Source organism: Gymnoscopelus microlampas, assembly GCF_963454915.1.
Source record: "Gymnoscopelus microlampas genome assembly, chromosome: 22".
Taxonomy (NCBI): domain Eukaryota; kingdom Metazoa; phylum Chordata; class Actinopteri; order Myctophiformes; family Myctophidae; genus Gymnoscopelus; species Gymnoscopelus microlampas.
Genome location: NC_139959.1, coordinates 19604035 through 19629577, shown reverse-complemented (window position 1 = coordinate 19629577; position 25543 = coordinate 19604035). Strand labels below are relative to the sequence as shown.

General features: G+C 41.2%; 3 protein-coding genes across 3 annotated transcripts; 2 read left to right on the top strand and 1 right to left on the bottom strand.

Annotated features, from left to right (window-relative positions):
* Positions 1-463: 463 nt before the first annotated feature.
* Positions 464-1765, top strand: LOC311038746 (equilibrative nucleoside transporter 1-like; the record flags this gene model as incomplete). The annotated part of the gene is made up of 1 exon (XM_084048337.1): positions 464-1765. One exon carries the CDS (start codon positions 464-466, stop codon positions 1763-1765), a length of 1302 nt encoding a protein of 433 aa, XP_083904463.1.
* Positions 1766-6257: 4492 nt separating this feature from the next.
* LOC311038550 (ribose-5-phosphate isomerase-like) lies at positions 6258-6989 on the top strand (the record flags this gene model as incomplete). The annotated part of the gene is made up of 1 exon (XM_084048123.1): positions 6258-6989. Exon 1 carries the CDS (start codon positions 6267-6269, stop codon positions 6987-6989), a length of 723 nt encoding a protein of 240 aa, XP_083904249.1. The 5' UTR covers positions 6258-6266.
* Positions 6990-9093: 2104 nt separating this feature from the next.
* LOC311038827 (uncharacterized protein) lies at positions 9094-18735 on the bottom strand. The gene is made up of 3 exons (XM_084048433.1): positions 18387-18735; positions 15559-15738; positions 9094-11614 (listed from the first exon to the last, which is right to left on the bottom strand). The coding sequence occupies exons 1-3, from the start codon at positions 18688-18690 to the stop codon at positions 10233-10235; spliced, it is 1866 nt and encodes a 621-aa protein (XP_083904559.1). The 5' UTR covers positions 18691-18735; the 3' UTR covers positions 9094-10232.
* Positions 18736-25543: the final 6808 nt, after the last annotated feature.

The following is a 25543-nucleotide window of genomic DNA, read 5'->3' as shown; positions in this document are numbered from 1 at the left end:
GTCTGTCGGTTTTATGAATATTAAACCAATGAAAAGTATTAACAAGAGCTTGTGACTAAATAATAACTACATTGGATCCATTGGATCCAGGTTCTCTTTTTCCATTTCCTGAGGACATACAGTAGCCTACAAGGTTTCAAAATCTTAGTCTCTTAGTCTTAGTCAAAAAAAATTAACACTTGGGAGTGGTTAAAAGTAATAAAACAATTGAAAGAAAGATCATTTGTATATGTCCCAATTACAAAAAAAGGTTCCACGTTTAAGTGATCCATGCAAAGAAGATGAGATATTTTCACTAATTTATTTACATTGCAATAGCAAGTTATCCCACTTGCACATTCTGCACATATGGCAGATTTTCTTTGAAAGGCACTCAAGCACATTTAGTTTCTTGTGTAAATTAGCTTAAACAAACAAGAGATCGAGGCTCACACGCCACTCCTTATTAACAAACAAACTTGTCATGGCGGCCACCAACGCACCGAGCGACAAATATCATGGAGTCTGGATCATTTTCTTCATCTTGGGTCTGGGAACTGTTTTGCCATGGAATTTTTTCACTTCAGCAACAATGTACTTCACCAGTAGGTTGAAGTACCCGCCCATCAATGGCATCGGCGCAGTCAATGGGACTGTGGCGGGCAGGTACACACAGAACGCTCTGCAATCAAGCTTCAGCAATGTGATGACACTGTGTACCATGGTACCCCTGCTCATCTTCACCTGCCTCAACTCCTTCATCCACCAGAGGATTCCACAGAAGCTGCGTATCGCTGGGAGTATGACGGTCATCCTGGTGATCTTCCTGTTGACCGCCGTGCTGGTGAAGGTAGAGATGGCACCTTTTCCCTTCTTCTGTCTCACCATCGTCAAAGTCATCTGCATCAACTCCTTCGTTGCCATTTTCCAGGGCAGCCTGTATGGACTGGCAGGGTTGCTGCCTGTGTCCTACACCACACCCATCGTGATGGGGCAAGGGCTGGCCGGCATCGTGGCTGCCGTCTCCATGATCTGTGCTCTGGCCACTGGCTCAGCTCTGCAGGACAGTGCCTTTGGCTACTTCCTCACAGCCTGCGTTGTCATCCTACTGGCTAACCTCTCCTACCTCACACTGCCCAGCATAGAGTTTTTCCAATACTACATGGAGAATAACAGACCCAGGACATCCTCTGATCAGGGGAAGTCAATTGTTGCGTTCAGTCTGACTGAAGAGGAGGACAAACGAGTTGTTTCTGTTTTTGCCATCTTGAAACAGATCTGGGTAATTGCCATGTCTTTGACTTTCAACTTCACCATTACCATCGGAATGTTCCCGGCCGTCACAGTGGCCGCCAAGTCCACGATAGCTGAGGGAGGAGCCTGGGACACCTACTTCATCCCCGTCTCATGTTTCCTGCTCTTCAACGTGATGGACACCGTTGGGAAGAGCCTGGGGGCAGTCTGCATGTGGCCAGGTGCAGACAGTATCATCTGGCTGCCCATTCTGGTGGGTGTGCGGGTGGTCTTCATACCTCTGTTCATGCTGTGTAACGTGCAGCCTCGTCACTACCTTCCTGTGTGGTTTGGCCATGACTCCTGGTACATCCTCTTCATGATCTTCTTTGCTTTCTCCAATGGATACATGGAAAGCCTGTGCTTGTGCTTTGCACCAAGGAAGGTTGCACATTATGAGGCAGAGACAGCAGGAGCCATGATGATCTTCTTCCTGTCCCTGGGACTGGCGCTGGGTGCAGCAATCTCGTTCGCCTTCAGAGCCATGATCTAGAACAGGTGGTCCCTTAGCTGACAAGAGAAAACCACAGCTAGCAGATGATATTTTGCGATGGGTGTGGCAGAGCACAGACTCATGGAGTGACATTGATGAACAGACGCAGTGATTGACTGCATTGATTTCAGGTGCGGTGTGAACACAGACACTATAAAAGAGTCAGTCGGACTTGGACACGCATCGGAGCAACACGTCTTGTGAACCGGCAGCTAGCGAGGGGGAGCTAGCTATATTGTTGGTAGCAGGAGGGGAGACTATAACCACGGTCTCCTGTAGTTAGTTAGGGGGAACTTTTAGTGAGTGTACGGCACACTACTCCGCCGATCTGCAACAGTGCGAGTGTCCAGCACAAGGACTGACTGAATCCTGTCCGCACGTTCCCGTCGTCCAGCCAGTATCTCCCCGGGGAGTTGGACGGTGGCACAAGCTCAGACCCCGGGGGAGGGGCCCGCCGCCTGGCGAGTTAAGTACCCATGCAAGCAATCGAGTATTGTTGCATAACATTGGTGCACAGATAAAAGCACTGTATTTTAAGTACTGTAGTAAATGGTTTTATTATTAGGGGTTTCCAGCACTGTATTGTTATATAACTTCATAGAGTATGAATTAATAAAAATCGCTCTGTTTGTACATCCTTGTTGTCCTGCTTATTCCAAGGTCTGACATTATCTACCATTGTGTAGAAACGATAGAAAACCGCATTTATTACAATATGCTATGTATGAATGATAACCCCAAAAAATATAACATTATAAAGAAACTGAGTTAAAGAGTTGCAATTAATGCCACTAGAGCAAATTTATTTTTAATCAGTGGCCAAAATATTCTAGTAAGTCATTATGTTCAAATACTGTGCAAAAGAAAACATTTTATTTGGTTTAAACTGTAATATCAGCAGGTTCACACAAATGTTGTCAATGGCTTATCATTAAACATAACTGATTTTTATTTTTACATTTTCCACTTTCTCTCATATACCCCCAGGAGCGTCAGTTGATGAAGTGCAAAACAAACATTTAACACATATATTTGACATAATACATTTAACCACATGAACCCTAGTTACCCTGTTCTAGGGTTAACATTTGGTGAAAGCAGATCTACAAGCTCACAATGTGTCGCTTTGCAATACTTTGTGAGCTTGCAGATCGTTTATTTTTTTCAGTGAAGAGTTTTGGTGTAGAGGGGAAAAAAGAAGCGGACCTAGTACAGAGTCCTGGGGGACTCCAGTCAAGTAAGTACATGTTTTAATTTAAGGGGTTAACTAACCCTACAGTACATGGAACATTTTATATTGACAGTACTGTGACCTCTACTCATGAGCACCATGTAACAGTGGTAGTGGTTTAAGTCAGTGGTTCTCAAACTTTTTCAAGTCAAGGACCCCCAAATTGATATGCATTGGCCGCGGACCCCCACATCTGAAAAGGTTTTGTGCCAGGGACCCCCAGAAGCTTTCAAAAATAGCAGATGTAGCAGAAGCTTGCAGCTTATAAATGGTTACAGTTCTGTATTAAACATGTGATGTAATGAAGTATTGGCATCAATATATAGCCTACTTACAGTACAGTACCAAAGTCAAAGTGCAAACTGTCCTATCTAGCCCATGTCCTCTTTATTGACAATCCATATGCATATGACTTCAGGTGTGTCAACTATGCTATACTTCTCTGGAGCATGCTGTATGACTATTGACTCTAATTCTTCCCTCTGGAACATCATGACATTCACAGTAATATTTACATAAGAAATGTAAATATGTGCACTTTTTTTGTATTTACACATGACCATCATGGTGATGATTTAGATGAGTTTGTGTTGTAGGCTATACCTTCATAAACTGCTACCTGAGTGTTCAGTATGTAGTCCATGTACATGGTCTGGACTATGACTAAATTAGGAAATTGATGGAATTAATTGAAATGAATTGTCTTCCGACCATGCAACCTTGGCAGAACTACTACTATAAAAAAAATATTCATAAGAAAAAGAAAACATAATTTTGTGAGAGGGGCCCATCTTTCACAAAATGCCACAAATCATGGACACAGCGTTTGATTGCCGTGAAACTTTGCACACACACTCCACCCTAAATGGAGGCAGTATTAACAGGCCACTTCACGCTTTGGCCTTTAACTATTGAACCGTAGGTCGTACAATCAAAATCCTTGCTGGAACGCACTTTTCTAGGCATTATTGTTGTCTCTGCCAGGCCGAAGGCAGTGGCGCCATCAAGGCCTGCCAACATAAACTTTAGTTGACTAAATCAACTGACTAAAATCGTATGATATTTAGTCAACTAAAGACTATAGACTAAAACTAAAACATTTCAAATGACTAAAATGTGACTAAAACTAAATCAAAAATGTTCTGTCCAAATTAACACAAAGAAAAAGAGAAACAGAAAAGAGAAAAACATAAAGCCCTCAACTCCTGATCTAATCTGCTCTGTAAATGAGAATGTATTCTTACCTTCAGCATTCACTAAGTTCAGAGTATGTGTCCATAAGAAAAGGAGACAGCTTTGCGTTATCACATGCATGTTGTTCTTCATTGAACAGCACATTAGAACATTCAAAGGCCAACATGCACATTTACAAGGACAATGACGGCTCAATGATTTACACAAGTGTGTTCCACTCCACTGTTTCTCAACCAGTGGTCCACGGACCACTTGTGGTCCATGACATAATCATGCAGGTGGTCCATGGGAAAATGTTTTAAAATATACATGTAGGCTAGGCCTATATATATATTAAAAAATAAAAAGCACTGCAATGTGCTGCAACAGCTTATTGGAAAGCAGCATATTAATATTGTTTAACTGCCATCTAGGATACACAGTAAGCCTTCAGTGTTCAGTATATCCTTTATGGCATGTACTTTATACCGTAGTTGACTTTCAAATGATAGGAAAGGGTCCACATGCATTTGCAAAATGCCCAATGGTCAGTTTGTCATTTTCCTCTGGTAATCATTGGCAGTAATCAATTGAGCAAACAAAACAGTTTGTGCTGATCCAAAAACCTACAGCACCCTTTCAAGGTTCAATACGAAGACACAATACAGTTGGTGGCAGCATTATACTGTAGGCAACTATGCATAGATAAGTGTGATAAGATAACAATTAAATAAATACATTTAAGATTGAAAGGTGAAATAGTAGTATAATTATATATAAGGGATAAGAAAGGAATAATATAAATCAAAACAGCTATGCAAATAGCTAACTATCAACAATCGGCTGAAGTAGGCCTTACATCTTCTGATGCAGCTGAACACATCACCAGTGATGTAACCTGGGGTCATCGGGTGTATTCGGGCCCAGGCGACCAGTTGATCAGACTGCGACTTGTGTGGCTTTCGCTTGTTCCAGGTGGCTTTCGCTTGTGACTCCTCTACAGATCTAGAGCCATCTCGAGACTCTGGCGCGAGTGCAAAGCGTTCAGCTTCCAGTTTCCAAAACTGCGGCGCACCCGTTTTAAACAATTAAAAACATACTGCGCTGAGAACAAAAAAACAACTAGAATGGTGCAATTCTGAGAATTGCAAGTGTGGTTGCCTCGATCATACCGATGCCCGTCGGGACCTGAGGAATCCGTCGGGAGACGCTCGAGTTGAGGCCGAGCAACATGTGATTCAAATTTGGTGCTGAATGGATCCTGTGTTCATGAAATACAACGTTTTGTTTTTAGGAAATAGGCCTCTCCCACTCATTTTACAAGATTTCTTGTCACATCACCACTGAGATCATGTGTAAGTAATTCGGTGGGGATTGATCCTCAAAAATCTTATTTTTGCAACAAACGGTAACATTTTTCTCATGTGCGGTGAAATGGAATTGCTTCTGGCGCTGCGTTGATTCTACCACCCTCAACATGTGATTCAAATGTGGGATGGATTGGCTGTTTCTTTCGTGATTTTTGGCATTTTTTGGTAAAAAGGCTCATCCCACTAATTTTGGAAGCCTATTACGGACGAACGGTATGGACTATCAAAATTCCACTTAGGCTACATATGTTTATCGCATGGGTCGAGAGATCATGTGTGCCGATTTTTGTGAGATCAGGACAAAATCTGCAGGAGGAGGAGCAAAAAGTGTGTTTTGCAGAAAATTCTTCAAAATTCTAAATGGAGGGTGGGGGCGGAACAGAGGCGATTATTGACAGGCAAGAGTAGAACCCCTGTTCTACTGTATGGGCATAAAGTGACGTAGCACGTGTTTCAACCAATAAGCCAATGGAGACAAACATGCGGCCACGCGCGATTTGCGGATTTATAGCGGGCTGTTTGATTTCTGCTACTATAGCAACCATGACGTGAACAAAATATATGTCCAATCAGCTCGCAGCTGTAAGTTTGGAGATATAAATAAACGCAAAGGAGTGTTTGTTACAACTTTGCATTTACATGCTTTGTTGCAGTGTTAGGCAGTTCTGCCCAAATCTCTGGGGCCGGAAACACCTGCTGCTGATAAAGACAAAGCAGTGATCATATCATGGCCGAGGAGGCAAAAAAAATTGCTGCGTATGCGGCAGTGGATAATCATGTCCAGAACAACCAAGTTGTTGGAGTAGGCAGTGGCTCAACCATCGTCTATGCTGTGGACAGATTAGCTGAGAGGGTTCGTCTGGAGAAACTCAACATTGTTTGTATCCCGACCTCCTTCCAGGCCCGTCAGCTGATTCTCAATCATAGCCTCACCCTGTCTGATCTGGATAGACACCCGGAGCTGGATGTGGCCATTGACGGGACAGATGAGGTGGACTCGGATCTCACATTGATCAAAGGGGGAGGGGGCTGCCTGACACAAGAGAAAATAGTGGCTGGCTGTGCTAAACATTTCATCGTTATCGCTGACTTCAGGAAGGATTCCAAGACTCTGGGCCAACAGTGGAAGAAAGGGATTCCCATTGAAGTAATTCCCATGGCTTACGTGCCCATCTCCAGAACCATCGCTACGCGCTTCGGAGGGGTGGTCAACCTAAGAATGTCTGTCAGTAAGGCAGGACCAGTCGTCACCGACAACAGCAACTTCATCCTGGACTGGAAGTTTGAGCGTGCGCAGAACTGGAGAGAGGTCAACATGGCAATCAAGATGATCCCAGGTGTGGTGGAGACTGGGCTGTTCGTGGACATGGCTGAGAAGGTCTACTTTGGCCTGGAGAACGGAGGCATGATGAGCCGAGTTCCCAAAGTCAACTTAAGAGTTACATTTTAACCCATCCTAAATATTAAAAGAAATGGTCAGGTGAATTAAGTTCCAGGATACTGCCGGATGCACAATGTAGCCTACTTTGTTTACAACAGCTTACAACTCCATGTGCATCGGAGGATGCACAAGATAGTTTGCACCTCAGATGCCACAATGACCTCGAAATATCTATTCTTTGTGAACATCAAATCTAAATTAACCTGTCAAATTCTGTCAGTGCTCACCTTCAGTTTGGGGAGATCCTTGGAGGTGAGAATTACCTTGTGATGTCCTCAACATTGCAACTCAACCACTGAAGTACTGTATATCTGACCTAAAAACTGGTATATACTGGTATAACTCGACTGTTTAACAAGAAAATGGTGGCAAATAGGCCTGAGCAATGTTCAGGGTTATTTGATTGAGCTTCAATTCCATGTTGACATGTTCTTACATAAAGTTCCCTTTCACTGTTTTCATTCAGAAATATCAATAATTTGGCAAGTACTTTACAATGAGCATTACATTACATTCATCCATGCACGCACGTGCACACACACACACACACACACACACACACACACACACACACACACGTATGAACCATTTTTCAACATGAGAACGATTATGAATACACTTATATAATCACCGTGAAAGGCCTTACAAAATCTGTTATCCTCGCCAGGAGGCCAGAACAGCCAAAGGCGAGGGATTGTGTTCACTCATGGGAGTCCATCCATCCGTCCGTCCGTTTGTTTTTGTTAATTCATTGTCAGAACATTGGGAGTCAGATCAGATATACCAGAGGAAGATAGCAGTTGTTTCTCAGAAATTATACAGAATATAATAATGGGGAGCCTTGACATGAACACTGGTTTAAACAACAAGCCCAAAGAATCAACCACACTTTAGAAACAAGCCCCCCCCCCCCCCCCATCCCAAAAAAAGCAACCGCAACTACCAATATTTACAAGCAACTTTACAGAAAGAATAAGCCTAAAGTCGCTTATAATAAGCAGACCTCATTTTCATTCTCTTCCAGTGAGAAATGTACATCCTGTGGTCAGGTAGGACACCTGCTGGCTGACAAGAGGTATTGCATCAAAGACGAAAGGCAGTTTAGCTTCCACTCAGACAAGCTTTATAACAATAGAAATACCTTTATAATAGTAGAAATACCTTTATAATAGTAGATATACCTTTATAACAGTAGAAATGTTGCCATTCACGTTGGGCATCCGGGTGGTTTGAATCCTGGGGGTAAAGTTAAGGATTACAGCTTTAACTTCAGGAGCCACTACTCTGAGGAAGCTTGATAAATACAGGCCCCAGCAGCACAACATATGTGAGCTTCACATACATGATTTGTTTCAGTAATACACAGGGTAAATCCGACTCTTAGACAATACATATTCAAGGGTTACATTTAAGAAGAGACCAGAGTTATGTCTATACTCAAAAGTCAAAAGGGTAGACAAAACACACACACAGGCGTTTTCAGAATTTTAAAGCGGTCGCTGCCTCACCGGCGATTTTTGGAGGAAAAAAAATACTATCTTCCATAACATAAACACAGAATGCAGAGTATTGTATTATGGAGTCTCAGCATGACCGCTGGAGTACATGTCCCTTCAATGTCATAGTTCTGTCAGATTTCATGTGAGAAAGACGATGTCCACCTTTTGGAGTGCTTCTGCTGAATAAACACATGATTTCCATTTGTAAGGGTGGTTGTGTACGAGTTTACACATAGATCTACAAGAAGATCCACTAACGTGTCCTCAAAGCTGCTATGTGAATGTGTTTGTATACAGGCAGAACACTTGTAACGTTCATAAGTATATCATGCACAGTATACATCTGCTGCTATGCTCACGCACCTTATATCTTATCTCAGGTACTATGTGTAAATATGTAGATCATTTGTTTGTTTTCTTTGATTGATCTCCTTTCCCCCTTGCCCCCCCCCCGCCCCATCTTCTTCCCTTCCTTTTTTTTCTCGAAATAACACGATGGGAACTACGCACGAAAACAAATTTCACTTACTTCTTTACTTCTGCAAGGCTGTGATGTGACAATAAAGCTGATTCTGATTCTGTAATGCAGTGCATAAGGATTTATGTTGGTTTTGAGGACATTTTCACAATAGGTAGGCTAGGCATATACCATTTATTTAGATTTACAAAATGTAATTTCATGTTAGGACATTTATGTTTGCGTGATTATAAACACATCACTTAAAAGCACTTAGTAAAAAAAATAAGTTAATAAGTATTTGATTATCTGATGGAAAAGTAACCATTAGCAGTAATGTAGAACTATATAGAAAACTGAGATGCATCAAGAGGTATTGCAGAATCAAATTATTAACAGGTGACTCGGAATCAAATCATGAGGCAAATGAAGAAACAGATTTCACTGGTATGAAAGCAAATCTGATTATTAAGTCCAGTAAGCTAGTTAACACATTGTTTTCATACAGAAAGTAAAAAGAAACAAAGAAATAACACACATTGTCATTAAGTCAGTGGTTTAGATTGTCCACTGCTTTAGTATCAATATTTTTTTATTATCATACTAGATTAGAATAACTATACATTCCTTTTGTGTGAGATCAGATGAGCCCAATGTGCTGCAAATTGACAAACAAATAAAAAGGCCACATTGACAACAAACGGTATATTATGTAGCATTTCAGAACATTTTGGGGAAAGAAAAATGTCTTAATGTTGTCTGAATTAACTCATCTTCAAACTCAACATATTTTGAATTGTAAGGGTGGTTGAACACTGGTTTATACTTAGCAGATCTACACATGCTTTTTTCTCTCTCTCTCTTTATACGTAGCATGTGTTGTTAGACTGGTGCATGAGTTCTAAATTTGCTTGTGTTTTGTCGATTGTTTTTTTTGTCGTTATGCCAACTGATTCCTCCCCACACTCATTTATGTGTGTTGTCACTGCTGTTGACTCAACTGCCAGTAAGGAGCCCCCACCGGGAGGACAGAGTCCTACTACTCCCGCCCTAACACTTCCTGCGGACTGTAGACTCCCCAGCTTGTATGTGCAGTGACTTAGATCACGCCCCCGAACACGGCCAATTGTGTTCGCATCGACGATCTACAAAGCCGGATGCACTGCGCTGGATTTAAAATGCCATGTAGGACACATTTTTCAAATGGGTGCATGTGTTTTCTCAATGCTGGTGTTTGACAATATGCAGCCATTTCTGAAATTGTGCATGTGCTGTTTAATTGGTGAACGCCTTTTCTTACTTTGCAGGTGTTGTGTCAACACTGAGCTCAGCAACCCTGGTTTTATCCTCCGTATGGGATCTAATGTGTATCTTAAGATGTTCATTTTGGATAAAACGTTTGTCACAAATAGTACAACTAAAGGGTTTTTCCCCTGTGTGTATTCTCATGTGCTTCTTTAGACTTCCACTTTGATTAAAACTTTTCTTACAAGTTGCACAAGTATACGGTTTCTCCCCTGTGTGTGTCATCATGTGTCGTTTCAATTCTCTATTCCCACCAAAGCTTTTGTTACAAATTGTACAACTAAAGTTCTTCTCTCCCGTATGAATGATTAAGTGTGTCTTCAGAGTTATATTTCTGTTAAAACTTTTACCACAAACTGTACAAGTGAAGGGCTTCTCACCTGTGTGAATCCTCATGTGTCTTATCAGATCTCCCTTATCACCACAGCCTTTACCACAAACTGCACAAGTAAACGGTTTCTCGCCTGTATGTACTCTCATGTGTATCTTTAGTTGTCCACTTTGTTTAAAGCTTTTGTTACAAAGTGTACAACTGAACGGCTTTTCGCCTGTGTGAATCCGCATGTGTCTTGTCAGATCTCCCTTATTACCACACGCTTTACCACAAACTGTACAAGAAAATGGTTTTTCGCCTGTATGTACTCTCATATGTATCTTCAGATTTCCACTGTGATTAAACCCAGTGCCACAAACTGCACAATTAAAGGGTTTTTCCCCAGTATGAGTCCTCATGTGTATCTTCAGATTTCCACTGCGATTAAACACTTTGCCACAAACTGTACAACTGAAGGATTTTTCAGCTGTTTTCCTCTTTCTTTTCATGGACGTACTTTGTTTTGCTGATTTCAGGTCCTGGGACAGCTTGTTACTCGAAGATGATGTTTGTCCTTCCACACTCTGTGTCTTGAGTGATTCCAATGTATTTAAAGCTGACTGAGCCTCCCTGGTCTGATCTAAATCATCACTTTGTTCATTGTCAGATTCAGAATCACTAGCTGGTTGTGATGCTCTATAGCCTTCTAACCCGGTGTTCTCCCACTCATCACTGTCGTCATTGTCATATTCAGAACCAGGCGAAGAGAGGAACTGGTCATCATTAGTTGACTGTGATGTTCCATAGTCCTCTACATCAGCTTGTGTTTTCATGTGTTCAGTTGAGGTGCTGGCTAGAGGCTCCGTTTTTCCGTTTTCACCATCATCTTCGCTTTTCACTGCTATTGTCATAATCGATGCATCAGCTACCTCTGGTCTTTGAAGTAGCTCCACCTGTTTCTCTTTAATCTGTAGAGGCTTTGGTTCCTCCTTGACCAGACTGGGTCTCCTCTCCAGATGTTCAGGCGAAACCTGTTTACACACAGGCAGTGGCAGGAAGTCTAGAAGTAAAAAAAAATAACAATATGAATAGTGACGTCATAGACTGCCCACCAAGTACATTGTGCCTATTTCATCAGCACAATGACATCATGGACTGGCCTCCAAGAACTCTGACAAAGGGTACTGATGTCACAACACTGACTTCATAGACGGGCCTCCAAGTACTTTATGCCTATTTTGCCCATCCAATAACCCCGGCAACGCTGAATACTAGGACTGCTCAATTATGTCAAAATCATAATTATATATATAAAAAATATATAAAAATATGTTTTGGTCCTATATTGTTAGGCTGCATGGCTTTCATGTTTGTCCAGCAAACATTGTTAATGTAGCATCACAATTATTTTAACCACTTTATCCATTTATATGTTGGCTATTCAAACATTGATGTACAAGCTCACAGCGCGACACGAAGTGACACACTTCTCTTCTGGGGGTCCCTGGCACAAAGCATTATCAGATGGTGGTCCATGGCCAAATACTTATCAATTTGGGGGTCCTTGGCAGAGCACTAGGGATGTCACGGTGTGGGGAATTTCCCAACAATGAATAAATGCATGTCAACACCAACGCATCACAAAGATCTATTTTTAGATTTTAACTTCCCCACATATTTAAAGTGTTAAGATTTGTATTGTGCAGCTCAGGAGTGCAGAGTTGGTCATTCTCCATCAATAGAGGCTATGCGCGTGACATCATCGTACCACACACACACACTGTTAAGAGAGAGAGAGAAAGAAAGAGTGAGATAGAGCGCGCGTGCGAGAGAGAGAGAGCTTGCAAAGCAGAGGATTTGAAATGTGCCTGATTTACTGTGATAATTAATGAACTGCCTTGTCAACCGATGTCCGGAGAGATTTATTTCTTCCGGTCTTTGTCATAAAAGAAATCTGTCAAAACACACACACACACAAACGTATAATAATATTATTATTATAATCATAATACATAATGATTCATCATATATTTTATTAATAAACATAATAAAATAATGATAATCCTAAAAGACAACATCAAACATTTATTGTGGATCTTGATTTTTCCTCAACAAAAATCTTGATATATTTTTGCCGAATTGCCTACCCCTATGAATAGTTATATCAGAATGCCCATATATGGGCAATTTGGCATATACTGATGACATCAGGGATCTCCATTTATGTGAAGAAAAGGGAGGAGGACTGACAAATACAGAGATCTCCATATATGGCCATAAAAGGGACAAGGATTGACAAATACAGAGATCTCCATATATGGCCATAAAAGGGACAAGGACTGACAGACACACAGATCTCCATATATGGGCATATATCAGTCACAAGTGAAGTGAATGGAGCAGTCAATCTTCAGATCACGTTATCTTGGGTTTAAAACATTTTTGCCGGTGAATGTGTTAAGCCTGGGATATATATATATATTTTTTTTTAACAAATCATGCAGTAAGAAGAGAAAAGGTACCATTTACAGTATATTGTCTTATATAAAAGTTTGAGTTTGAAGTCGGTCAGTCAGAGGTTGTCAAGATACATGAACTACAGACGTACAGAGATTTCTTGCATTTATCATAAGATAAGATAATAGCTATAAAATCTAAAATCCGATTTTATGAGATCTATAATACGATTTTATAAGATCTATAATCCAATTAATCGTTTCGATAATCGGCCAATTAATCTATTATGAAAATAATCATTAGTTGCATAAAGTTACCGTCTGCTCCTCCCCTCTTTTTCTCTCTGTGTTCTCTCTATCTCTCCCTCTTCTCTCTGTCCATTTCTCTCTCTCCCTTTGTCTTCTGTCTATCTCTCTCTCTCCCCTCTCTCTTGGTCTATTTCTCTGTCTGTCTATTTCTCTCTCTCTCTCGACAATAAAGAGCAAGCAGTCACGCTGAATTCCATAATCGACATTGAGCAGCAGCAACGATAACTAGAAAAAGTGCTCCTCGGAGCACAGGTCTCCGCCAGGTCAGGTACGTTATTGTGGCCTCCTGGTGGCGCTATAATAGGCCAATGTGAAAAGGGTGCCATTTATTCTTAGGTCGTTCACGGCAATCAGACACTGCATTCATGATTTGAGGCATTTTGTTCCAAAAATGTGTTTTGCTATATTAGACCTGCTGGTGGCGCTATAACAGGCCATTGTGAAAAAGGGTGGCATTTCTTCCTTGGCCTAGTGGGAATGTGTTTGTGAAATTTCACGGAAATCGCAAGCTGCGTTCATGATTTGAGGCATTTTGTTCAAAACGGACCAATCCTGCAAACTTTGGAAGCCACTGTAAGCCAAATAGGATGGAATATGAAATATCGGACAGATCCATCAGAATCACATGACTATGGAGATGCAGTGTACCAATTTGCGTGTTTTTTGGACAGAATCTGAAGGAATAATCTCCAAAAACGTATTTTACATAAGTCAGCCTTCTGGTGGCGCTGTAAAAAATGCAGTCCAGATGTTTTTCCTTGGCCTCTAGGGAGTGTGCGTGCAAAGTTTCACGCAGATCGGTGCAGTTATAGTTGAAAATGCAAATCGGCCAGTTATAGCGCCACCATGAGGCTGATTTGAAAATGTTCAAGTGGCATTTCTTCCTCGGCCTAATGGGAATGTGTGTGTGCAATTTTATGGAAATGGCAAGCTGCGTTCATGATTTGAGGCATTTTGTTCAAACCGGACCAATCCTGCAAATTTTGGAAGCAAACCTTAGCCGATGAGGATGGAATATGGGAAATTTAACAGATCCGGGTTGATCACATGACTATAGAGATACTGTGTACCGATTTGCATGACGTTTAGTTAAAAGCTGTAGGAGTAATGGGAAAAAATGGATTTTGCACATATCGGCCTCCTGGTGGCGCTATAACAGGCCCATGTGAAAAAATGGGGGCAGAGGTTCTGAATTGGCATCCAGGGAGTGTGTGTGCACAGTTTCGGAGCGACCGGGCCAACGGTGCCGGAGATTAGCTGGTAACACACAGACAGGACGGGGACACACACACACGGACGGACGGACGGGGTGGAAAACATACTCTCTCGCCATGCCTTTCGGCCTGGCGGAGACAATAATACATATTACTGTGTGCAACAATAGCCAGCGACAGTACATTTATGTAAAGCATAGCCTACATCAGCCATAGAACTCACCCAACTTAACTTGGGATTAGCTATTGTCCTCTAGTTTAATATCCATTTGAAATGCAAAGGCAGAACACGTGCATTTAGTAAAATATCTCCACTTTCCCACGTCACAAGATTAAAACGGACCTCATTCTCTCCACTTCCTTCAGTGAGCACATACAGTATGGGACACACAATTGACAGGTGTTTTAATGTTGGTGCGGGCTACTTAATGACTAGAAAGTAATATATCATCCCGACACTTTACCAAATGAATTAATACACATTCGGCACATATTCGATTGTGAATATTTAGAGAAGACATTTTTATTTCCATGATAATGAAAGAAATGTATACTCTATATTTTTCTAATTTGTTTCTCAGTATCAAAAATCATTCATGTCCGTGGCAATTTTTCGATTTTGAGAAACAAATAATGAAAAAGAAAAATCATAATTTGTTTCTCAAAATCGCCAGCGTCATGGAAAGGTCTTGCCACGGACACGTCTGTCCATGTACGAACATGTTGGTGACCCCGGGTTTAGTATATTTGCATAACCCTTTGCAATAAGCTTCAGAATATTGACTTGAGATTTGACTACCAGTAAAACTAAATACTATTTTAATTAATGTACTGATAATGGAGTGGTTAATATCAGATTATGAATACATTAAAGATGCGGATTTCAGACAAGTTATATTTTGTGGCCAAACCATATTGTGATGTCTGGGACATGTATTGTACGCTTATATGTATTGTGCGCCTATTCATGTTTTAAGGTTAATACTAATACCCTACAGACAGTGATTGTTTGTTTTTTGTTTTACCTGAGAGAGTGTCGCCCCACTTCTCGATGGGGAGCGTTGCCCCATCTAGTAATGTCAACGTTGACCCAGCAGCCGCCTCTGGTCTTTGAAGTAGCTTGTCCTGTTTGTCTTTAATCCGTGGAGGCATTGGTTCCTCCTGGACCAGACTGGGGGTCCTCTCCTGTTGTTCTGGGCAAATCTCTTTACACACAGGGAGAAGTGGGAGATCAAGGAGGGGGAGAGAGGAGGTAACGTCACTGATTTATTCTGTAACGATGCGTTTGTTTACATTTTTATATCATCTATTTTCTTTATCATCTCGTTTTTTTCCGTTACAAATCTAAGTCTTTATTTATTTCCTTCTTTCTTATTAAGTTAACAAAATGTATTGTAAAACAGCTGAAAAACAACAACAACATAATGTATTTGTATAAATTGCCAAAACTGTTTTTGTTGTCAAATAACTCTTGTCAATAGGGTTATGTGACAGTATAAATTGAGCATTACATTAATTCAGAAAGGCCACATAGTCAAGCTCCTGGCTTAGAAAGTCAGCTGATGGCTTAGTTGAGCAACTATTCACGTCAGCCTTCAAGTCAACTCTTGGGCCAAAAAAAAAATCTCCTGCGCCACATGAGCTGACAGCTTAGGTGATTCACACTCCATTCACAGTCAAACCGGGTCTTTTTAATGACAACCCCTGCTTTTACTACTCACTATTAGTGGTGGGAATTACCATTCATTTCAGTGTTCTAATCATTTTGGTCTTGTTCAAATGATTCTGTGTAGAGGTGCAAGTAGTAGTCTGTTGTGCGGGTTAACCATTTGAACCCAGCATCCCTGTTCTGGGGGGTAACATTGGCCAAAAAACATAGCTGATCTACAAACTCACAACCTGTCCATGGCGACATGCTGCGAGCTTGTAGATCGGCTGTTTTTGGCAAAGAGATTTGTTGTAGATGGGACAAAAGCGGTCCAATAAGTACAGTTATCTACAACTCGGTAGGGTTTTAATTGGTTGAACCTATTTTTTATATTTGGAATCTAGAGTTGTAGTACCAACCCTTGACAGCCCATACATCCAAACAGAAAAGTCCTATCTGATTGTATTAAACAACGTTAAATTCACCAACATGGCAGCTGTACGGAAAGCTTGGATTATCCTCTTTCTATCTGCAAGGTTTTTGTTTGGGTTACTATGGGTTACTTTCTGTCAAGAAATTTGTGTTTCTAACTGTTACGCGCTCATTGGGAAATCCCTCAATGGTCCTGCATACCACCTGTTTAGAAATTGAACATAATGCAGGAGGCAGCAGGACTTTGAGTTATTGAAAACGAGCGCTTTCAAACTCTGACTGACACTTAGGAAAATAATCACCTGCCCGGAATTTATTGACAGAAAGTAGCTCATGTCTACGGTGGAATTTTATGAAATAAATCTAACTGCAGTTAGAAAGAGGATAATTCAAGCTATATATCCGTACAGCTGCCATGTTGGTGAGATAAACATCATGTCCAGCAGTTTGCTTTGGTACAGTGATGGAAAGTAAATACGTACATTTACTTAAGTAGCCTACTATACGCAAGTAAAATGTTGAGGTATTTGAACTTTACTTGAGTACATCCAACTTCTACTACACTACATCTCAGATCCAAATATTGTACTTTTACTCCACTACAATTATATGAAAACTTTAGTTACTAATTACTTTATAGATTTTGAATATTACTACAAATATTGTAGTACCCTGTAAGGGTCCATTTGGAACCCTCTGAAGCATTGATTCTCAAAGTGGGGTCCAGGGACCCCGGGGGTCCTTGAGTGAGTTCCAGGAGGTCCCCAGCTAAATGATTGATTAGGCACCAAATGGACCCTTATGGGTCTGTAACTCTGAGAGTGTACAAATGGAACCAAATGGACATGAATTGACATAGATTGTACAATATAAATTGCGGTCCAAGTGATAGAAATGCCATTAAATGGGGGTCTGTAGCCCTAATGCATGTCAAACCGGGGGTCCTTGAAATTAAAATGGTTGAGAATCACTGCTAGAGCCGTAAAAAAAATCTTCTCTTATGTGAGTCCCTGGGCATATCTTTTGAAATGGGGGTCCGCGGGCTAATAAGTGTCAATTTGGGGGTCCTTGACATGAAAAAGTTTGAGAACCACTGCTCTGAAGGAACCCAGAGAGTCCCTGCCTGGACTAGCTCTGGTTCAGAGCGTTAGTGAGTTCCCTCTAACGCTCTGGAAGACCCCTCGCTCTGCGCATGTACAAGGAATTCCACTGTCCTGCCAGCGTTCAACTATAGTGAAAATAAACAAAACCATTTCGCTAATCACCGAAGCAAAGGCTGTTTTGTGTTGTTGAAAGTCTATTCTCGGAATGCGCAAGCCTCTCAGCACCCCACCTACTCTGTAAAATACACTTTTTGGGCAGAAAATAAAATATGTCAGCGAGACGGACATTATTTGTATTTACTCCACAGTGCCTCTACCGATCTGGGGGATTTGAACTTACCATTAACCAAAATGTAGAGGGCACTGTGGAGTAAATACGAATAATTTCAGTTTCGCTGACATATTTTATTTTCTGCCCAAAAAGTGTATTTTACAGAGTAGGTGGGGTGCTGAGAGGCTTGCGCATTCCGAGAATAGACTTTCAACAACACAAAACAGCCTTTGCTTCGGTGAGTAGCGAAATGGTTTTGTTTATTTTCACTATAGTTGAACGCTGGCAGGACAGTGGAATTCCTTGTACATGCGCAGAGCGAGGGGTCTTCCAGAGCGTTAGAGGGAACTCACTAACGCTCTGAACCAGAGCTATGCCTGGACTGGACCCCACACAAACCTGTTGCGTGCAGCTTGTTGTGTGGGGGGTTGAACACCATGTCCAGCAGCTTGCTCTGGTGGTCCAGCACGCTCTCGTACTCCTCCACCTCCCTCTGGAAGAGGCCGCAGATGAAGTCCACCGCCGCGGCCAGCCGCTCGCCCACCAGCCGCCTCACCAGCTTCTTCAGCCCGGACGCGTCGTCGTCGCATTTCAACTGTTTCTCCAGACCCCGGAGGATCTCCTCTCCCACCGACGTCACTTGCTCGTTCACCGACGACCTGAAAGACTCGATTTTGCACAGTTTGCCTCGTTTAATGGACATTTTTGGGACGCAGACCCCGGTTCTTTTGTTGTTCAGCCCTGTTTGTTGACGGAACGTAAACACGAGGATTCGAAGTGGAACGAGTTCCGGGTCAACCAACCGTCGTTGTTTTTTCGTGCCAGTGTTGCCAGATTCTGCGAAAGAAATAAGCAGCCAGGTCTAGGAAAACAAGCCCAAAAGAAGTGGGCCTATTAGTGCCCCAGTTGCTTCTCTAATTTGGGCTTGTCGGCCTAGTGACTAGGCATTTTAAACCTATATACATACTGTTTACATTGAAAAGAGCAAGCCACTTTACAGAAAAGTCAAAGTCACCTATAATAAGCGGACATGGCAACCCTGATGCTCGGCAAGGATCCAGAGACATGGTTGGGAATTGCTGCCGTTCGCCCCCTGGTGGAGGAGGTGTGTACGTACATACTAATGCTATTTATTTAGTATGCCAGATTACTTAAAAACATTTCTTACTTAAGTAAAAGTATCAATACTGGAATTTAGAAATACTCTGTTACAAGTAAAATTCCGGTATTACAAAATTACTTGAGTAAAAGTACAAAAGTATTGGCATCAAAATGTACTTAAAGAACCAAAAGTAGAAAGTACTTATTATGCAGAATGTCAAATAGCATATCCAAATTTGGAAATACTCCAGGAAAGTAAAACAGACCTCAAAATTGTACTTACTTTTTACAGCCATGCTTTTTAATATTTCCAAAACCTTAGCAGCTACTAGATAGTACGTGAGATGCCTACTAAATGAAGGAAAAGGTATATGCATCAGTGGCTGGACAATATGCAGCTATAAATATGACACACTGCAATTACTGTGGCCATTTTGTGGTTCCACTGAAAAAGAGCCCATTCATTTCCCCCAGAGAGATTTCCAAAATATTTATATAAATGATTTGACTGTTTTAAAAGAATGGGCTTTAAAAAATGGAACCACAAAATGGCCACCACTGCTATTCCCTTTAGTGCTTCTATTACACACTTGTAGAATGTAGTTATTCGTTGAAACTGTCAAATAAACAAGGTTTATCTGCTGATCTGGAACATGTAGCACATGTGTAGTCTCTGCTTTGTCACAAGATGGGGCACTTTCCTAACATTCCTTGTGGTCTCGGTGGATACAGTAGTGGTTCTCTTCTCAACCTGTGTTTTGGGGGGTCCCTAGGCCTAGATGACAGTGAAGTGACAATTTAAGGACGTTTAAGAGCTTTTTTTAATACCTACACTACCTAGTTAAAGTAATCATCAAACTATTCTATAAACACTGGTCAAACATTGGCCAAATTGGCAAATAATATAAGAAAGAGATAAAAAATAAATAGCCAAAATACCCAATCTTACAAGTTCACAACGCCCCCCAACATGAAGTGTTGTGAGCTTGTAGATCTGCTATTTTCATAATAGTTATCTGTGGAACAGTGTCAAACTAAATGTAATGTCTCAATTCCTACATTTCCAAGTGCTTGTCAGGGTGGGAGGGTCCCCAGTTTAAATATGATTATTTTGGGGGGTCGCAGCCTGAAGAGGTTGAGAACCAATGGGATACAGGATAGGCTAAATATTAAATATTTTTACATTTTGGAAAAAATAGCCAATTGAACACTGAGGTGCCCATTCTTCCTTGGTGCCCACCTATCCTGTTATCGTCTCATCATGTACGAGATGAAACGTACTGTTTAACAGGTAGCCTATTCAGTATGTTGAGAATAAATAAATAAAAAATAAATAAACAAATTGTAATTATGTCCCACGTACATCATATTGGGGACATACGTGTAGGCCTATATATGGGGGACATACAGGCAGCCATACATGGGGAACATACATACAGTGAAACATACTTATGGGAGGACATACATATATGGGGGACAAACTGTTATAGATTGCTGGCCCCCCTTTCAGTAGCCTACCATTCCATGAAAAAAATAGTTATTGCTGACAGAGTTGAAAAAAATTTGACCTACTGGCAGTGTGCACAAGACATTTGATGCTGATCGGTCTAGTGGTTTGCGACATTAGCCACGGACAGACAAACTCATAGCTGGGCAAAAAACATAATCCTCCTTTTTTTCACGGCATAGCTCTAAAATGTGTCCATCTGTGTGTCAGTCTGTGTGACTTTCCAGAGCTAATCTCACAAACCGCTGGACCAATCATAGTCACATTTGTTGTGCACACTTTCAGTTGGCTAACTTAGAATGCCACAAATCTATGTTCACATAATTATGTTCTACATATACTGAAATCTTAAACTTGTATTACATTGTTTTTTAAAAGTATTTTTCTTTATAATAGAAGTCAATATGGCTTAGACTGCCCAAAATGTGGCCGTCAAACACAACCGGAACCATTTAGGTGTATGACGTCAGTAATGTGACAGGTGGGTCCATATTTGGACATAATTCCAAAACTTGTGATGTAACGATTGATTTACCTCCATATATAGGTATGTGACATGCCAATTTGCGTGGGCATCAGACATGTCCATATTTGGCTTGATATATCAGCCTGCCTGTCATTTCCGTGTCATTGCGTTGACACCAGAGGAGCCTGGTATATATAGAATACGTTAAAATACTCTGTTCCAATTAGTGTGCAGCTGTGACAGATCCACTTGGGAGAGTAAGGGCTATAAATAATTGTGTCAGCACTGCATTGAACCACTGTAGGTTTGCACCTTGCATTGAGTCATTAGTAACATTCGAACTGTACTGATAGCTGAATCATAGCTGAATCATAACAGAAACGTACTTACAATTATGTTTGACCTGAAAGTCGTCAGCGGTGTTGCCTTGGCGGCATCAGCACTTACGATTGGTTACTACATTCATAAGAGAGAAAAGAACATGAACCTCCTGAAGGCCACTGTGGAGGAAATGAACCAGACCTTCACCAAGGAGAAGAATGAGTGGGCGGAGGCAAAAAAACTAATGGAAAGGCTCCTCTCACAAGAAGAGAAGATTAAAGACATGGAGCAAGGGAGGATGGAGGAGAAGACCAGATGGGTGGAGGAGAGACGAGAGAGAGAAAAGGAAGTGTTGGCAGACAGACGAAAGAGACTCCAACTGACTAGAGAAAAGGAGGCTTTGTTAAAGCAGTTACAATCCACAGAACAGAAGGGTGAAGACATAAGGAACGAGATGAAGACAACACAGGACGCTATCCTGCAAATGGAAGAGAAGGCTAAAGATGCAGAGGAAGAGCGGAAGGCTGTAGAGACCAAGAACCTGAAGCTGGAAGAGACGATTAAAGCTATGGAGGAAGCGAGGACAACCATGGAGGAAGAGAGGAAGACCACAGAGCTCAACCTCCTGAAAATGCAAAAGAGGTTGGAGGAAGTGGAAGCAGAGGAGAAAAGGAACTACCAGGTGATTGTATTACTCAAGGAAGAGAGGAGGGAAATGAGGAACAAATGGGAAGAGGAGAAACTCCAACTGATTAGAGAAAAAGAGGCGTTGTCTCAAAAGCTACTCTCTTCTGCAGAGCAGAAGCATGAAGACGCGAAGGAGATCAAGCAACAGAGAACGAACACGGGTCTGGAGCAAAATGATGAAAACGTGACCAGGGTGAAGAACCTGAAAACTGGCTGGACCCAAACACATGCAGCAATAACCCGTTCTCTGTCTGAGAACAACAGAATGGCAGCACGTGAGATAGAACCAGTTGTATCTTGATCACACAGCTTTTAAATGTTCTTTCAAACTCTTCTGTTTCAGAGATTTGACATCTCTTGACTGCAACAAATACAAAATAATCAACTGATTGCGAACCACCAACCCTGACTAAGAATCAACCTTGGGACGACTGTTTTCTCTTGAGTTGCACAGACACACTGTGCAACTCAAGAGAAAACAGTCGAAATAAGAACTACTCTCAAAGAGATACACAGTTGCAAAAGGTAACACACACTTTGCATTTACTGTAAGCTCTGGGTATTCTGCCTCACTACTCATCCAGAACTTCAGAAAGGACTGTATTTCATGCATGTGCCTCTTGAGAGAGTCTGTGGACAATGTCAATGATCATCTTCTGTAGTAGCTAGTTAAACTTGAGGTACTTATGGAATTGAAGAACAAGCTTCCAATGACCACTGATAATGATAATGTACGTTTCCAATACTAACCCTATACCAAACCCGAACCCTAACCCTAACCGCACGCGGATGCCACGTAGTCGGAGAAATGGGATGTCGGACTTACGTATGCCCCCCCTTTATTCCACCCCATCACACAAATACCAGGACTTGTGTGGTCTAAGCTTCTCTCCTCCCTCTCCCTCCCTCCACCATCTCCCTCTCCCTACACCCTCCCTATCACACTCTCACTCAAAAATAAAAGGAAAAAGAAAACCCTTTCCTCCCAGTTATCCACAAATCAGTTCAAAGGTAGGGCATTCATTTATCTATGAAGAAAACGGAGAAAAATATAAAGATAAAATATGTAAATACTAGGTTTTTCTGCCTGACATCAACGTCATCCCCCCAACAAGATATACAATACCATCCAAGACCGGTTCACATGCTCAAAGTTCAAAGTTTCCCCCACGTCAAAAAAATAAATGATGTCTCAGAGGTACAGAGACTAGGGGAAGATGATTTATGATTCTGTCCCTGTCCCGGATCATAACTCGGACAGCGCTGAGTCGGCTGAAGGTGACTTTGCAACGCTCGGCACGGCGACTCGCTCACCTAAGCTCGGTCAGCGGTGCCTCTCGTGGCTCAAATCACCTTCAGACGGTGCGCCTCCGTCGGTGAAAACGAGTGCACCTTTTTCAGACTGGTTTTCCAAACATACTGTGACATATACTGTATATTCAATTAAAAAATTCTGATGATATCAAGTACTCCTCCGTAGTCCCTCCCCCTCATGCTGAACTGAAAGTGACGTCACTTTCCGACACTCTTCCAGAATGAACAGTGATGATATTACCAACACAATTATTATATTTATTGTATGCTTTGATTTTATACCACACACCATATCAATGTAAATAAATATAAATGCACAAAAACAAAAGAAAAGAAAAGTTTTTTAAAAATTACGGCAATGAGCTCAACCTTGTGATATGCATCACATACCTGCGGTCATGCGGTTCTTGTCCTTAGCCCTATTGGACACACATCTATCCATCTCAGATATCTGTCTGTTTGTGTCTACTGAGCACTGAGTAGGACCCAAATGCAGGACGACTCGAGGCAGGCAGGTTCATCCCGAGGTCTTTATTAAACTAAACAAAGTTTCTTCCAAAAACAGTCAGCACAGGCAGGTAATAATGTCAGACTTTCAAAAAGCTAACAGCCCAAACACAAACTCACCTTGGGTGGAATGTGGGAGTGGTGGAGTGAAGAGATATAGACAGAGGCTGAGAGAGAAGATGTCCCAGGGCAGGAGAGATCATACCATGTCTAAAGGAGGCACAAACACGATGCAGACATTGACACAGTGGTTTATGCCGTAATATGGAGATGACTGATGTCATAATACAGATGTCATATTACTGACTATACTATAATGACTAACGTCATAGTACTGATGTTATCTGGCTCTCATTGTGTGTCTGAACACAAATGAACAGGTACTTTAAGGTTCAAACATGAAGAAAACATATTCTACTACATGGTTTTGTAAAACCGAAAACACAATTTACTTTAAGTACCAGAAGTAGAAACGTCTCAAGTTTTCAAATGAATAAACGTTTTTGAAAATAGCAGATCTACAAGCTCACAATGCGTCGCATAAAGTAAAGTTTTCAAATAATTGTAGTGGAGTAAAAGTACAATATTTGCCTCTGAGATGTAGGCCTAGTGGAGTAGAAGTAAAAGTACTGAAAATTGGAAATACGCCAGTAAAGTAAAAATACCTAAAAGACTGTACTTAAGTACAGTACTTGAGTAAATGTACTTAGTTACTTTCCACCACTGCAGCTATGACAGTGACAGATCACTTTTCCAAACACTTTGGATTGCATCTGGCCCCACTGCCTGCACCTCTTGCTATGATTTTCTTCAAGCGGCCTGTTCACATGAATGGACGGTGATTTACACTTGTTCCTTTAGTTCATAAAATAGCTCAATGAAATAAACTCATCAAACTCATGTTTCACACTGGGTGTGATTTATTTGTCTTCATATAAAGAGTAGGCCTATCTCACATGTCTCTGTGTCGTGGATGTGGGCAATGAACCTGTCACAATCTGCTGGATGTTACCCTGCAAATGGTGTGGTTTTACTAACTGTTGCTTAAACAAACAATAATGAAATCCTCATTTAGTCAAATATAATTGCTTGCTAGTGTCTTCTGCACTGTTGTGTACATTTTGGCATAAATGTCCTTCAAGTTGAAAAAACTAACAACAAACAAACAAACAAACACTCATAAATATGCACAGGTCCATTATTACCCATATGCTCTAACAGTAGGCCACAATTAATTATTCGCCAATAAATATTTTAAATAAAATTAATTCAGCCCCTACACAAATAGCCTATATTTTGTAGCATCTGTTTCCCAGCAGGGGCCCCAGGTTCAGTGGTGTAAAGTAAGTACATTTACTCAAGTACTTAAGTACAGTTTTTAGGTATTTTTACTTTACTGTAGTATTTCCAATTTTCAGTACTTTTACTTTCACTCCACATCTTAGAGGCAAATATTGTACCTTTACTCCACTATAATTATTTGAAAACTTTAGATTTTGATTATTATTGCAAAACATTAACAGTAACCACTTCAGCCCTATATTTCGGCCATTTGAAAATAGTCGATCTACAAGCTCACAATGAGGCACTGTGAGCTTGTAGATCTGCTATTTTCACAATATGTTTTTGAGAACTTGTGAAATGGGGCATTCT

Bases quoted from the DNA above. Each gene is read 5' to 3' on its own strand.
- LOC311038827 (XM_084048433.1), bottom strand. From the start codon at position 18,690: ATGTCCATTAAACGAGGCAAACTGTGCAAAATCGAGTCTTTCAGGTCG. The intron at 15,739-18,386 runs GTTTGTGTGGGG...CTGTGTGTAAAG, and splicing joins CAACAAGCTGCACGCAACAG to AGATTTGCCCAGAACAACAG. The intron at 11,615-15,558 runs GTAAAACAAAAA...TTTTACTTCTAG, and splicing joins GTGGGGCGACACTCTCTCAG to ACTTCCTGCCACTGCCTGTG.